The sequence below is a fragment of the Petaurus breviceps genome, unplaced genomic scaffold (genome assembly GCF_028583685.1).
Source record: "Petaurus breviceps papuanus isolate PSGF00001 unplaced genomic scaffold, PetGlider_PUasm1.0 419, whole genome shotgun sequence".
Lineage (NCBI taxonomy): Eukaryota > Metazoa > Chordata > Mammalia > Diprotodontia > Petauridae > Petaurus > Petaurus breviceps.
The window spans coordinates 12,911,396-12,927,457 of NW_027186324.1; the positions used below are offsets into that span (position 1 = coordinate 12,911,396).

The window sequence follows — 16,062 nt, forward strand, 5'->3', positions numbered from 1 at the left end:
GAACAGATTTGATTCTAGAAACGCTTGTAGTAGCAGAGGCAAAGATGAGAATATCAACCAGCTTTAGTAAAAGAAGACCTCATTAGCTTAAATATCAAATTTTCTAGTCTTCATAACACTTGGGCTTTTATCTCTTCAGCTTATTTTTTAATTGGATTTCTCTTAATATGATGGGTCTGAGTTATCATAATACATAGTTTTCTCTCACCCATGGCACCTTTTCCACACTACATCTGTTATTCCTATATGGGTACACTATTTCCTGTCTATGGGAAAAATCTTTCCACTCTATCAAACAGACAAACGAATTGGGTTGTGTCCATGTTTTTAATTTCTCTCAAGTTGGCAACAAGCACTGCATGAGAGTTACAGTTCAGAACTGGCTCAATTTGGAGGTTGGAGTGCCCAGTGTATATACCTTTTAAACAGGGGTTGACATCATCTCCTTATCTTTTACCTACAGACCTAGGTCTATTACCATACCAAACCACTCCCAGCCTTGGGTTATCTAGGCAGAAGAATCTGCTTCCACCCAAGCCAGCGCAGAACACAAGGGAGCTTGTGTTTGATTAAGTCAATTCAGGTGGGGCTGGGGTTTGAGTAGGATAAGGGTATTCAGTGCAATCTGGGGGCAGCTTTATTAGGGCTCCATCAATTGTAAGTAAAGTCCTTCTAAAGGACAGACTGAATTTGGTGGGGGAGGGGGCTGAGGGGGAGCTCTGGTCTCCAAGACACTGATAACTAAGAAATATCATTTTTCACACCTCATAATTCATGCCACATGTAAATTCAGAGTTTCACAAATTAAGTTTGCTTAAAAAGTGTCATCCCAATTAACATCTTTAAAATTAGGCATGAGACTAATACTATCTCAATGTCATATACAATGAGTATTTGACTCATGTTTAAAATCTTTTAAATGGGTGTGAATTATTGTATAGTAAAATGTCAGTTGAAAATGGTTGGGTCCTTTAGACCAACCATTGGTTGAATAGAAAAGTGAGTGTGGGAAGCTAGGGGCACTCCACTACCTATCTACTTGTGAATTGTCACCAATTATTCAACTTTGCAGCGAGGAGCCATTCTGCACCCCCCCCCCCTTCACCAACCCTGAATTGCAGCATCTTCCTCCTGTCCTGAAAGGGTTGTTTTTGACAGAGTTCTCTTATATTTGGGCATTCACACACATACATCTTAGTGCAGTTTTAAGTGCTGAATAGCTTTTAATAGCTTATAACTGCACTTAAAACTGCAAGGTTGGCTGTCCTTTAGAAGAACATTACTGATAATGAGATTGCATTGAATCTCCAACCCCAACAAGAAATAGGTATGAATAAGAACTAAAACATCAAAGACAGAGGCAAGTTTGAAATAACTTGGTAAGGTTTTGTGGGGTTTTTCCTCAGAGGGTGAGAAGAAAGAATGAGGTGTTGATAAGCTGGTAGGGTGAGTTCATTTAGAAGCTAGAACAATACAGAGAGCTTTCTGATGTACCTTAGGTGGTTGGTAATGTGTCATAATGAAATGTTCTGGGTTGGAACTGGTAACTAACAGTCAGAAAGAGGCCCAGTATCTCATAGTGGTTCCCTGATATTCACATTGCTGTGTGGTAGCCTATAGTCACATCAGAAAAATGGAAGTATAGGCAGCTCATCTGGCTAAGTGACGTTTATTGAAGAATATGGCAAAGTGGACTAGATCTTGAAATGAAAGGGAAGAGTACAAGAACATGACTGCCTCCAAATCTCCTTCTAGGTCCATAATGAGTTTTCTAATTTCTCCATCAAGGGTGAGTTTCCATGCTTGCGGAAGGCAGGTGGCATACGTTTAACTGTCTATGACTGTTATTATATATTCCGTTCTGGGGTGCTTTCTCTGAATTCTCCCCATCTCCTCTTTGAACATTCTAGTGTTTTAAATGTTGGAAAGGTAAAACGTTATAGGTTGTTGGTATCACATGGAAATCAAGAAACACAGAAATCCAGTTCTGCATTTAATCTTATCTTAAAAACAGGTTCTCAAGTATTAATGGCATCTTTCACTAATTAACGATTTAAATTAATGACTGACAATAGTCACTCATTAGCTATAAATCACTTCATTCCCATACAAGTGCCAAGGCATTTAGTTAAATTGTATAGATAGAAGAACCATTCTTACTTGTTGGTTCCTCCCAGAAATGTCTAATTCATGGGTCATGAAGACTCTTACAAGAGGTGATTCAATACCAGGAATTCTTGATTTCATCTTCTCAGTGGTTGAGGAGTTTTTCTAGAGCCTACTATGTTACCTTACTATGGAAAGCACGATGTTAAGTGCTTTACAAATATTATCTTATTGCAGCGGCAAGTGCGCCAGCACCCCAGGGTGGCTAAAGGAAAGCAAATCAAAGTGGGTTAGCAAGCTTAATCAATCAAGCATGTGTCATTTACCTGGTTCAGGGGAAAAGGTCAGCGTCCGAACTTCAGAGAATGCAGGCAGAGGGTACAAGCAGGCAGAGAAGCAGACCAGCAGACGGGCTTCCGGCTGTCTGACCATCACACCCACACCTAGTCACAGTCACCAGAGAGGCAGGCACCGACATCGGGTTGTCAAAGCCCCTGCCGCTCAGCGGCTGTCCAGATCACACAGCACTTCTCAGAGTGAGCCCCACAGCAAAGCCTCCCATCAGGGCTCTCACAGCCTTTTCTCCTGGCTCAGAGAATGTCACCGCCCTCTTGACCCCCTGCCCAATCACACAGCATCTCCTGAGAAACAAGCCTCCCCCCCAGGCTCCAGGGGCACTTAGCCTGGGGCAGGGAAGACCTTAAACACTCACATTCCCATTACATTTATTTGATGCGCACAACAACCCTGGGAGGTAAGTGCTATTGTCCCGTTCTCCCCCCCCCCCCCCCCCCCCCCCATGTTAGTGCTGAGGGAACTGAAGCAAACAGAGATTAAGTGACTTGTACACAGCTAGGGCTTGGGAGTCACATTTGAACTCAGTTCTTGGTTTCAAGCCCAGCACGCTTTCCAAGGTGAACTTAGCTGCCTTTGAGGAAGCGAGGAACACATCTCACCCAACTAAAGACTTCATTTTTAGCTTGTAGCAGCTTGAATACTGTTTGATCCTTGCAGCACATCTAAGGTTTTGGAGTGCTTTTTAAACCCATCCTAACTTAATTCACTAAAAGTGGGGCCAGGTGCAAAAACTCCTGAACAAATTCAGAGTGGTCTCCAAGGCTGGAAGGCACCTCACAAGTGCCCGTACCCTCAGCCACCAGTGTCCTCTTGGAGCCCCACAGAGGCCTATTGTCTGCTGCAACCGAATGGACGTTCCTTGAGGGCACCTTCTGTTTCACTTCCCAGCCTGGCACACAGTTGGTACTAAATATGTGCTTGTTGACTGATTCACAGACGAAGAAGCCGAGGTCCAGGAGGAAATTGTTTCAGGTCACATGAGACCTCCAGAGGCCTAAGCTTTCTCATTTGTAGCTTGGGCAGGTGGAGCTGTAAGAGCTGTGGTCCTTTTGGCTGTGATGACATCTGCAGGTCTGGCACAGGCCTCCTTCCAGCTCCCACAGACTCTGTCCTCCTCTCATCCTTCTGGTCGAGCCCCAAGGGGAAACGATGAAGCCAGAATGCATCCCTGTCCGGTAAAGCCAGGGGATCTCCCCAGCTACCTATGACCTGCCACCATGGCCCCTCCCCCTTTACCAGTCCTGAACTGCAGCATCTTCCACCCCTCAGGAGTTCTCTTACATCCGGCATTTACAGATTTTAAGTGCAGTTTTAAGTGCTTAATAGCTTTTAATAGCTTTAAGTTTTTTCTTTGGGAGGGCAATTGGGGTTAAATGACTTGCCCAAGGTCACACAGCTAGTTTTTCTGTTAAGTGTCTGAGGTTGGATTTGAACTCAGGTCCTCCTGACTCCAGGGCGGTGCTCGATTCACCTAGCCGCCCACCTAGGCGCCCCTAGCTTTAAGTTTTAATAGCTTAAAACTGCACGGACTCTTGGTACATCCTGCATAAAACTGAAGCCAGAAAACCCATCCAAATAAAGCCTTTCCGAATACTTAGTAACTTTGGGGTATGTTTATTGACGTATATTACTTTTTTTGTGTCCTTATTCCTTTTTTTCCGTATTACTTCGAAAGTGCCTTAACATATGGTCTTTCTGGGACTGGGTGAGCCTGCCGCTTCCCAACCGGGCCAGGGCTTAGGTCCTTCCTCCCAGGACACTTCACCGGTCGGGAGGGGACTAAGGAGTGGCGAACTACAACTCCCACAAGGCCCCGCGTCTCCACGCCGTTCACCCGCCCACCTACGTACGCTTCCTCTCTCTCACTGCCTACAATTCCCACAACCCCTCGCGGTCCGCCCCCGACGGAGAAGAACTAGCCTAGCTGGGGGGGCGGGTGGGGAGAGGAGGAAGAGGAGGGAGCGGCTCGGAAGTGCGTCAGAGGAGGCGCGCGGGAGGCGGGGCGTCCGCGGGATCCGCGGCAGGAAATGCGGGATGGTGGCGGCCCAGGAGGATGGGCGGTGAGTCTGCCTCTGCTCCAAGTGTGACGGGACGGGCCGGGCCGGGCCGCGGTGGAGAGGGCGCCGGGTGCGGGGGGCGGGGAGCGCGTGTCCGCTCGCCGTGCTCCCGGCGGCGTCGGGCGGGTCTCGGGGTCACCGGGGCTGGAGGGGGCGGGATCGGCGAGCGCCCGGAGCTGGCCCGAGGGGCGGGGCCGCCCCCTCCCCGTGCGCGCCCCCTCCGCGCCCCTCTGGCCCAGCTGGATGTGGGGCGCGCCGCGTCCGCTGCTGGGGTGGGAGCGCTGTGGGCGCGGGGCAGCCTCCTGACTTCCTTAGGAGTTCCAGGATGAGAGAGAGAGCGCCCGGGGGGAGAAAGCGCGGAGCGGAGGTGAATCCGCGAGCCCCCCCGCCGTCCCGGCCTTCGGGGGGGGTGTGCGGGGCCCCCCCGCTGCGCCGCTGCCGCGCCCGAGCCCGCGCCGGGCGGTGTGGGCGTGCGCGGAGCGCCTTCGGAGGGGCGGGGGTGTCCGAGAGGGCTCCGACCCCGGGGTGAGCTTCCCCGGCCTCCGATGTCGGGGCGTGCCATGTCCGGGCGCACTCTGTGTGTGGGACTGAGCTTGGTTCCTGGGCGAAATGGAAAGAGCTTCTTTGTAACTGGCTGCTCCCGGAATGGAGTGTGTGTAGATTTCAGCTGGGATACTGTATCCAGCGCGCCCTGCCCTCCGGAGGGCCTTGGAACTTCCGGAGAGTTTCATTGTCCCAGTAACTTCTCTGAAGTGTCTCAGGCAGCGTTCATGGGACCCTGCTGTCTGTCCGCGGGCTTCTCTTGGCAAGCATCCGCCTTTTGGAGGGCAGTTGGGGTTAAGTAACCTGCCCAAGGTGACCCGGCTAGCTTATTGTGTGTGGGTGTTGAGTGTCTGAGGCCAGAACCGAACTCGGGTGCTCCTGACTCCGGGCCGGCGCTTTACTCCCTGAGCCACCTAGCCGCCCCCTTGCTGTTTTCTTCTAAAGAGGTTAAATGACTTGAGCAGGGTAATGCAGCTGAAGCATCTGAGGGAGGTCAGATTTGACCTCAGATCTTCCTGACTCCAGGCCCAGCACTCTAGCCACTGTGCCGCCTAGCCGCCTCGATTAGTTAAGAAATTAGGAAAGTATGATACTTAATCATAATGTACTATGCAAGAGGATTTAAGGGATGAAATTTAGACAGTGCCTTTAGTCAAGGTCAGTTCTTGGGCCAGAGTCGGCATTCTTAACAGTTTTCATGTCACGGACCCTCTTGACTGGCTGATGAAGCCTGTGGACCCTTTCTCAGAATGATGTTTTTAAATAATTGAATAAGTGCCAAATTTTAATTGAGACGTTAGTGAAAATAAGGATGCATTTTCTTTTTTTTCCCCTGTCCAAGTTGATGGACCCCCTTAAATTTGTCCTCAGATCCTAGACAAGAAACTGAGCTAGAGAATGAGGAAAGTAATTGCATGGTAATGAATATTTTTTAATATTTATTATTATGGAAGAAGCGGACTTGGTTTCATGAAAGTTAACTTGTCTGTTTCCCTTTTCTTTTTACCTTTTAAAAGCAAAAAAACCTGAATGCCAGAATGGATAACCGTTTTGCCACAGCATTGGTGATTGCTTGTGTGCTCAGCCTCATTTCTACCATCTACATGGCAGCATCAATTGGCACAGACTTCTGGTATGAATATCGAAGTCCGGCACCAGAAAATTTCAGTGACTTAAACAAAATCAGGGATGATTTTTTTGACAGTGATCCTGATGAAAAGGTTTATAATGACTTACTTTTCCGGTATAATGGCACAGTGGGATTGTGGAGAAGGTGTATCACTGTGCCAAACAAAAGCACACCTTGGTACAGCTCTCCAGAAAAGACAGGTATGTATTTATACATATGTACTTTTTTTTTTAAAGCAATTGGGGTTAAGTAACTTGCTCAAGGTTACACGGCCAGTTATTTCTGGGTGTGGCGCTGAGTATCTGAGCCCGGGATTCGATCTCCAGTTCATCCGGACACTGGAGCCGGTGCTCTTACTTGCTGAGCCACCTGGCCACCCCTAAGCAATTGGGGTTAAGTAACTTGCTCAAGGTTACACGGCCAGGTGTTTCTGGGTGGGTGCTAAGTGTCTGAGCCCAGGATTCGATCTCCAGGTCATCCTGACTCTGGGGCCAGTATTCTTACTCGCTGTGCTACCTGGGCGCCCCCACGTATATACTTTTAAAAAGAATTTCTTCACCCATGCCAAGTAATTGATTCTTTATTTTGGACAATTTGTGCCGTATTTCTTTGGATCTCCCACAGTGTTTATAGCTCAGCATCCTGTATGAATGATCCTATATGAATCCAATATATTGAATTCAGTACAGATTTATTAAAGTGCCATTTCTGTTCAGGCCACTGTCCTAGGCCCTGGGGGAACTATCATTGTTAAATAAAACTCAATCCTTGCTCTTTTAGTGCTTGCAGTTTAGTAGGGGGATATGAAAAATGCAAGGAACTTTATGACAAAATATTACATGATGGTAAATGTATGAAAGGTCCAGAGTCCTATGGAAGAGCAGAGAGGTGAATAAAGTGACTAAGGAGAACCTAGAAAGATTCGTGGAGGATATAAGAGTTTAAACTCGGCTTTAAACAAGGGGCAGGATTTCAGCGGATAAAGGAGTTTTAGGGGTTTGGTGTAGTAAATTGCATTCTAGACCTTGTGTATAGCATGAAGCAAGACAGGCAAGAAAGCCTGGGAAGTATATGGGAAACACTGATCTAGTTGGGCAGGAGCCTAGAGTAGGAAGAGAGTGGTAAGAAATCAGGCTGGGAGATAGGGTAATGGCACGTTATGTGCAAGGCTACAGTTTCTCCTTTGGTTTTGAGTAAAGAAGTGATGAGCAAATTAATCTGGTAACAGTATAAAGGATGGATGGGTTGGAGACAGGAAGAAGTGAAGGTAGGAAGACCAGGTAGGCCATCGAGTTAATGCAAAGAGGTGGCACTGAGAGCCTGTATTAGGGTGATTGAAGTAGGAATAGAGTGCCAACAGTATAATAGTTGTAGAATCCTTAGGACTTAGTATAACTAAAGGGAAATGAGAAGTGAGGGGGAAAGAAGGATCAAAGATAAATCCGTTTTGAACTGAGGATGCTTGGTTTTTGGGAAAAAATGTTAAACCTGTTTTTGGACAAGTTGAGTTTGAGGTGCTGGGCCTGACCTGTCAGTGTAAATGTCTGTCGCTGACTCTGGAGAGAGTTCAGGAACAGAGCTACAGATTTGACTGTCATCTTTATACAAAACTCATAATATTTGATATTGCCAAAGAAGAGAGAATAGACAAAAAGAAATTAACTCAGTAGGACCTCAGGTGTTCAAATCAGTGAACTTACATTGAGAAATTTACATTAAAGTCCTCTGTGCTTTTTGTCTCACACTTAAACTACTTTCCATGAGCCTCACAGAAACTGTGAATAAATGGTTTTAAAATGTGTCATAGAGTACATACATGAAAATATGAACCTAAACCAGTATGAGAGAAATAGACAAAGATCCAAAATCATGCCTACAAATACTTATCTCTGCCCTCTTTTAGGCAGTTGCCATGTAAGGTCTGTTACGATTTTGGTTCAAATTCATATGATAATCAGTAGTTTTACTGTGGAACCCCTTGGTTAAAAAATGGAAAACAAAAGCAACGTGAAAGCAAAAAGGAATATTTAATGTCTAAAGATTTATCTTTCAAATTGATTCAGCGAGACTCATACTTCACATTTTAAAACTTCAATTTCCGTTTTTAAAAACTGAATATTTTAAATAGTTTGGGTATTTTTTTAGCCGTGGCTACTGCTTTTGGTATTTCTGAATGGAAGCTTTGTATTCCTTGCAGAACATCAGGCGTGAGTAAGAATCAGTGAGTTGCTAAGTGTTAGAGTCTAGGAAGCCAAGGGGGGCAGTTTGGTAAAGCATGCCGGCCACAAGTTCTACAGCATCTTAAAAAGATTCTTTGCTGACGGCAGTCATGTCCACAGTTATATGATATCCGTCCTTTTTCTCTTCCCTTTTATTTTAAAAAATCTGTTTTCTTACCAGTGCTTTTTGGTCTACGCCAATGCTGGCACTAAATGTTATTGTTGCTCTGTATTTCCATAATTTTGAGATTAGTTACCAAAAGGGCTGATTGTTGAATGTGTTGAAAAGAACAAGTAATCATTGTCATTCTTGTTCCAGAGTCATATGACTCGATGACAGAATGCTTCAGCTTCACCCTGTCAGAACAATTCATGGAGAAGTATGTAGAGCCCGGAAACCACAACACTGGCATTGATCTGCTGCGGACCTGTGAGTAGTTTGGTAAAGAATGGCAGAAGGTTTGGGGGAGAAAAGAGAAGAAAATTCTCTCCATCCTATGTTACATTCATTCAGTACATGAGAGAAGAGTTTTCCTCTGTAGAGGGAAAAGTCTCACGTCCACTGCTTAGCAGCTTGGATGAGGCACCTAGCTTCCCCGAAAATAAACTTCCTCATCTATGAAGTATCCATTCTGCCTCCTTCAGCAGATTGTGAGGATCCAATGCAAATTTATGGAGGGAGCCAGAGGTACCAAGAGGTAGAGGGGAAACATTCTAAGCATGGTGGCAGCTTGTGCAAAGGCAGAGAGATGGGATCTCGTGCAGGGAATGGCAAGTAGGCCAGTTTGGCCAAAATACACAGTACATGAAGGGAATAAAGTGTAATTAGCCTAAAAAGGCAAGACGGAACCAAATGTGGAGGGCTTTCCATTCCAAGCAGATAGTTTGTATTTTATCCTAGAGGCAGTAGGGAACTACTGAAAATAATTGAACAGAGAAGTGACTCAGACCAGGCACCTCTGTGAATGACAGATCGGAATGGTTGGGTGCTGGGACACTGGTTAGAAAACTCGTAGAATCGTTGATTTTGAGAGGGAACGAGGGCCCAAACTAGGCTGGTTGTGCCGTAAGTAGGAAAAGGGATGAATTTGAGAGGTGGTGGATGATAGAATTACAGGAGTTGGTAGCATCAGCTGTGGATATGGAAGAAGGGATGAGGAAGCAGCGAGGTGAGAATGACTCCTGGGCTGCAGGATTGAATAACTAGAAGCATGGTGGTGTCCTTTAGAGAAAGAGGCCTAAGCAGAGCACTCAGTGTAGGGGGAAGCATGATCCTGTCAAGTTTGAGATACGTATAAGACATAGGGGGAGATGCCCAACAGGCAGTTGGAAATGTAATCCTGAGTCTCAGAAGAAAGCTGAGGGGATGGACATGTTGCTTTACATGTCTTCTGGGAGTGGATGAGATCGCCAAGAGAAAACGTGTGGAATAGGAAGACAAGAGAGCCCCACATGAAGCCCTGTGGATGCACTCATGCGTGGGATGGGTGAGAACGGGCATGAGACACTAAAAAGGACTGCTCAGGCAGGAGTGACCCAAGCTGCAGGAGCAAGTGTGGCAAAGAGGTGAAGAAAGGTGAGGCTGTGGATTTAGCCATAACGAGCTGTTATTTATCTTGACATGAGCAGTTTCTTTTCAGTGGTGGATTGTGGGCATAGTGGCCATAACCATTGTCAACAGCTTTCGTTGAAATCTAGGCTATGCCAAGAAGGAGAGAGTGAGAATGATAGCCCGGGAGCATAGTAACATCACGGGAGGTGTTTTAAGGATTGAAAAGAGCCGAAGCATGCTCGTAGGCAGCTCCGAAGAAGCTGGTCGATAAAGAGTTTGAAAGTTAGGGAAATAGAGTGGACCATTGTGCAACAAAGTTCCCCTTAGGAAACAGGAGTAGATGAGTTACAACTAGAGGGAAAAAGAAGCAGAGGAAGAGAAAATCGGGGAATGGTGTTGAAGTGGTTTGAAGGGTAGAATTGGGGTGACGAGGGAAAAAGGAGGGCTCCTTGGATGGTACAGTTTTTTCAGTGAAATATGATGTGAACCCCTGTGCTGAGAGGAGTTAAGGGGATAGTGTAGGTGGCTTGAGGTAAAAGGTTTGTAACAGACTGGGAATGTGATAGATTATAAATCATAGAAGAATAAAAGGATTCCTGTAAGGGCCCAGTTGAGATTCCATAACAAAGTGAAATGATTTGCACAGGATTTGGAGCCAGAAGACCTGGGTTTAGATTTCACCTGTGCTACATAACACATGTGTGATCCAGGACAGCTCATGTAACCTTCCAGTTCTCTTATCTGTAGAATTAAGGGAGTTGGACTTACCCTTTCCCCCTTAAAGTCTGTTATCCTTTACTTTTTGTTTCTACATTTACAGTTCTTCACATAAATGTGATTTTCTTGGTGATCCGTCATGAACTTTTGTTTTGTCTTAGGAGGAGGCAATCTGTTCTGATCAAAGTTTGCATTCTTTTTATGATCATTAACTAGTAAAGACCTAACATTCAAACTCTTTCCTTATCAATATTCTTTTTTTTTTCGGTGTTGAAAGCTTTTATTGCAAGACAAGGGTCAGGCCCAAGCCCTCACTGTTTACCATTGCCGTTGATGGTGAGATCATTGTGCTGGGGTGAGACCAGGAAGGCCTATGAGCTTGGACCAGGAGGAGAGCTGAGCTACATAGGCAGACAGTTAAGGGGAAGGTGTCCAAACAGTCTGGGGCCAGTGTCTGGTGAATCAGCAGCAGGTCTAGCAGGTTGCAGTCCTCAAAAGAGATCTTGTCCCTCACAATAAAGGCCTTGCCTCTCTGGGTCTGTGTCAGCAGGGTCTCAGAAGGCTTCAGCTGGGTGGGCAGGTCCTTCACATACTGATCCTTGCCTTCTTCATAATTCTGGTAGAGGAGGAGAAGGTACTTGACCCTGAGGTCCTCCACTCCATCATTGGCCACATCCAAAGAGCGGCTTCTCGATCATCCTTCCCACAGAGCCCGTGCTTGTGCCCCAGCTGTCTCAGGATGGTGTTGTTCTGTGAATTTGGGGAGCTGACTTTGAGGTGCCCCTTCACCCACATTTCCATGTCACTGTCTTCCTTCAGTTCTGGCCCTGGTCAGCCAGGAGCATCTGGGTGGCTTCGCATTGCCCTCAGACAGAGAAGTCGGTGAGGGAGTAGGGAGGCATCTCAGGAGATGGTGGCACAGAGGAGTGAGTGAAGCAGGAAGCTCTCACCAGTATTCTTCTTTTTTTTTTTTAAGCAATCGGGGTTAAGTCACTTGCTCAAGGTTACACGGCCAGTTATTTCTGGGTGGGTGCTGAGTATCTGAGCCCAGATTTGATCCCCAGGTCATCTCGATACTGGAGCCGGTGCTGTTACTCGCTGAGCCACCTGGCCGCCCCCTCATCAATATTCTTAACAATAAAATTATTCCTTAGAGAATATGGAGAAAATTTCTGCTTGAGAAAATGCTATGGCAAGATAATAACACCTCTCTCTCTGTCTCTCTCCCCCCTCTGTCTCCCTCCCTCTCCCCTTTTCCCTCTCTCTCCCCTTCTCCTTTTCCCTTTCTATCTCTCTCTCCCCTCCTTTTTCCCTCTCTCATTTCTCTTTGTCCCTCCATCCTCTTTCTCTATCAGATCTTTGGCGCTGCCAATTCCTTTTACCTTTTGTTAGTCTAGGTTTGATGTGCTTTGGGGCTTTGATTGGACTTTGTGCTTGTGCGTGCCGGAGTCTGTATCCAACCATTGCCACAGGAGTCCTTCATTTACTTGCAGGTGGGTGTATGAGTTTGACTGTATGTGAACTTTTAGCCTTAATATAAAGGGCCTTTCAGGGGTGGGTCATGACCTGCCACAGTCCAGTGTCATGTGGAGATGTCGGAGATTCCCCTACCTAACTATGTGCGTGTTTTTTTCTTTTCTCACTTCCCCTCCCAATCAGGCTTGTGTACTCTGGGCTCAGTAAGTTGCTACGTTGCTGGTATTGAACTACTTCATCAGAAGCTACAGCTGCCTGAGAATGTGAAGGGTGAATTTGGTTGGTCCTTCTGCCTGGCCTGTGTCTCAGCCCCCTTGCAGTTCATGGCTGCTGCCCTCTTCATCTGGGCAGCACGTACTAACCGAAAAGAGTACACACTAATGAAGGCCTATCGGGTGGCATAGATGGGCCACAGCTTCAATGACAGTTTGCTACACTACAGTATTTTTTAATGTCCATCTGGATCTCTTATCTTTCTCCCCGCTGCCCTGCCTTTCTCCTCTGCTGTGGACACACTTCTGTTCTGGATGTCTAGTTTCATTGTTTTCTTACCCTTGATTTTAAATTTGTGTGGTGGTCTGTGAGAAATCACACCTTTCATATGTCCAAATAGACCTAGATCCAAAATCTAGAAAAGAGAGATTAGTGCATAAAGAGCATAAATTGAGATTGAGTGTCTGTCACCTGAATGAGGCTGATGTAAAGCACATTTAACAAGTAACAACTTCTATGAGACTGAGGTTAAGGTACAGTATTTATATTGAATTTGTGGTACTCTGTTTTAAAGATCTCTGATGATGATCATAACTTAAGTTTTACTGTTGTGTAGAACCTATCATCCATGGATATTAGTGCTGTTTTCAAATGTTTGTTTAAACTTTATATAATGAAGAAAAGATAAGTCAAATTTCTCTAACCTTTGAAGTGTGGCTTCATCTAATGTGAAATACAGCAGCTCTTTTAAACTGCACTGTGCATAAAATCTTTGAGCAAGGATGTGAAGATGGATATTTTAGTTGAATCCTTGTTTGTGGATCAATACTATCAGTACTGAAAGTTAGCTTAAACAGCACAGCATTAATTTTTTTTTGCTTCCTTTAAAATTTCAGTGTCCTGGATCACTTCCCAAATGCACAGTCCTACTGAAAGATAAAATGCTTTCTAATAGTGTGTTGGGGTCACGGAATTGAGTGACCCAACTACCATCCAAGTCAATTAAGAACTCTCTCAGAACATTTATCCAGAAGAAGGTTATTTCTCAAGATCTAAGGCTTTGGCTGCCTATTAACAACTGTGGTCTTTATTTCCTGTGATGGAATGAGGTGCCTTTCCTCACCTGACCTCTTCAAGGACATCTCAGCATTGTTTAATTTCCTCTAATTCAGTTATTTTTATAAATATGTGTATAAACTTTTGAACTTTTAAAATCCTATTTATTTATTCCATTTCTGTAGAACATGGCAGGTTTTTTAAAGAAAATGTAACATAATAATTTCTTACCATGTCCCAAATCTGTTGTTTAAAAAATAAAATTGGATCAGAAAAGAGATTGTCAGAAGTGTGAGTGTGTCTACCTTAGAGTGATAAAGAGAAATGAAGAAATTAAAGTGAACGTGCAACACTGGTGAGAAGGGAAAGGTTGGAGGAGAGAAGACAAACAGGGGAAAAAATAGAGTGGAGGAAAATACGCAGGTGGTAATCATAACCATGTATGTTGTGAATGGAAGAACTCTCCCATAAAATGGAAGTGGATAGCTGAGTGGATCAAAAACCAGAATTGCACCATACGTTGTTTACAGGAAGCACACTTGAATCAGAGACACACAGTTAAAAGTAAGGGGCTGGGGGCGGCTAGGTGGTGCAGTGAGTAAAGCACCGGCCCCAAGGACCCAAGCTCAGTTCCGGCCTCAGTTAACACCCACACACACACAAAAAAACTAGCCGTCTTACCTTGGGCAAGTTACTTAACCCCAACTGCCCTCCAAAAAACAACAAAAATAAGGGGCTGCAAGAGACTCTTCTTTAGCTGAAGTAAAAAAAGCAGGGGCAGCAATCCGATCTCAAAGTAAAAGCAGAAACAGCCCTGATTGAGAGATAAGGAAGGAAACTATATCCAGCTAAACGGTGCCATAGACAGTGAAGCAGTGTCAGTACTAAACATCTGGGCACCGAGTGGTATAGCATCCAAATTCTTCAGTGAGTTACAGGCATTATGTTGTTTGTTTTTGCTTTTTGGAGGGGGGAAGGCAGGGCAATTGGGGTTGAATGACTTGCCCAAAATCACACAGCTAGTAAGTGTTAAGTGTCTGAAGTCAAATTTGAACTCAGGTCCTCCTGACTCCAGGTCCAGTGCTCTATCCACTGTACCACCTAGCTGCCCCAGGCATTATGAAATGTAAAACATATTTTTGATTACATATTTTTTGTACAAAGAAAACTAATGCAACCAAGATCAGAAGGAAAGCAAAAAAACTAGGAAAGGTTCCTTTTGAAAAATTAATTTCTGATTTACTGCATTCACTTCCACAAGCTTTTGAGTTCCACATTTTCTCCCTCCCTCCCCAAAATGGCATGCAATCTGATACTGGCTCTTCATATACATTCACATTAAACATTTTCATATTAGTCATGTTGCAAAGAAGAATTGTAACCAATGGGATGAATCACAAGAAAATAAAAAAAAAATAGTATGCTTTAATCTGCATTCAGATTAATTCTTTTTTCTGGATGTGGATAGCATTTTTCTATTATGAGCCTTTTTACTTAGAACCTTGGGTCTTACAACCTTGCATTGCTGAGAAGAGCCAAGTCTGTCAAAGTTAGTCATCACACAATGTGGCTATAGCTGTGTGCAATGTTATGGTTCTGCTCACCTCTCTCTACATCAGTTCATAGAAATCTTTCCAGGTTTTCCTGAAGTCGGCCTGCTCATCGCTTATAGCACAATAATATTGGGAAACATTCTTTTTTTTCTTTATAATTTTTTTTGAAATGCTTTATTAACTTCTGACTTACATCATTCATTTAAGCCAGATTTTGAGTTACAAATTTTCTCCCCTTTTTTGCCCCTACCCACTGCCCCAAAATAGCAGTCCCAGAGGATATCCCCTCCTCCAATCTGCTCTCTCCCATGTCTTCTCCCATACCCCTTTGGACTTTTCCAGTGAATCTCTATGCCCCAGTGCCTGTATATCTTATTTCCCAATTACATGTAGAATAGTATTAATAATAATATATATTTGAATATTTGATTTTAAAACTTTGAATTCCAGATTCATTGTCACCCACCCTTATTGGGAAGATCAGCGGTTCAGTATAGGTTGTACATGTGTGGCTAATGCAAAACATTAACATAGTAGATATAAAAGACTGACTTATATTTCCCTCCCTCCTATCCCACCTTTCACTTGTTCTATTCTCTGCTTTGATCCCATCCCTTTTCAAAAGTGGGTGCTTCCAACTTCCCTCCCCCCCAGCCTTCCCTCCCTTCCATCATCCCCCCTCTCATCCCCTTTCCCCCTACTCTCCTGTAAGGTGAGATACCTTATTTAGTGTGTATGTCATTCCCTCTCTGAGCCAGATTCAATGAGAATAACGTTGACCCATTCTCTTTTCCCTTCCTATTTTCCCCCTCCATTGCAACCATTTTCCTTTGCCTCTTCTATATGAGATAGTTTACCCCATTCTGTCTCTCCACATCTCCTCTCATTATATTCTTCTCTCACCTCTTAATTTCACCGTTTAAGTATCATCCCATCCTGTTAAATTGGTCCTGTGCCCTCTATCTATGTATACCTGTAAACATATATACACACATTCCAATATGTATTCATATGCCCATCTACCCTCATATATATTTCTATTTCCTTCAACTACTGAGAAAAGTTTCATAAGTTATAATTGTTG

The 16,062-nt window shown here is 44.6% G+C and overlaps 2 protein-coding genes and 1 pseudogene across 5 annotated transcripts in view; 1 reads left to right on the forward strand and 2 right to left on the reverse strand.

The window, feature by feature from the left end:
* The window catches only part of GPR15 (G protein-coupled receptor 15), a 40,034-nt gene extending 37,181 nt beyond the window's left edge, over positions 1-2,853 (reverse strand). For all 3 annotated transcript variants that reach the window (XM_069100728.1, XM_069100727.1, XM_069100726.1), the window contains exon 1: positions 2,433-2,853. The gene's annotated coding sequence lies outside the window, so the exon portion shown is untranslated. The remainder of the gene's footprint in view (positions 1-2,432) is intronic.
* Positions 2,854-4,448: 1,595 nt separating this feature from the next.
* Positions 4,449-13,703, forward strand: CLDND1 (claudin domain containing 1). Of its 2 annotated transcripts, none has more exons than XM_069100730.1 (5): positions 4,449-4,523; positions 6,080-6,392; positions 8,731-8,841; positions 12,036-12,173; positions 12,340-13,703. In XM_069100730.1, exons 1-5 carry the CDS (start codon positions 4,491-4,493, stop codon positions 12,558-12,560), a joined length of 816 nt encoding a protein of 271 aa, XP_068956831.1. In that variant the 5' UTR covers positions 4,449-4,490; the 3' UTR covers positions 12,561-13,703. The 2 variants fall into 2 exon arrangements, with proteins under 2 accessions (XP_068956831.1, XP_068956830.1); XM_069100729.1 differs by lacking the exon at positions 4,449-4,523 and adding an exon at positions 4,732-4,887.
* Positions 10,953-11,582, reverse strand: LOC138171266 (glutathione S-transferase P pseudogene; annotated as a pseudogene).
* Positions 13,704-16,062: the final 2,359 nt, after the last annotated feature.

Excerpts from the sequence above, each read along its gene's own strand:
- CLDND1 (XM_069100729.1), top strand. The coding sequence starts at position 4,846 with ATGAGAGAGAGAGCGCCCGGGGGGAGAAAGCGCGGAGCGGAG. Across the intron at positions 8,842-12,035 it reads CATTGATCTGCTGCGGACCT|ATCTTTGGCGCTGCCAATTC; the intron begins GTGAGTAGTTTG and ends TTTCTCTATCAG. Across the intron at positions 12,174-12,339 it reads AGTCCTTCATTTACTTGCAG|GCTTGTGTACTCTGGGCTCA; the intron begins GTGGGTGTATGA and ends CCTCCCAATCAG.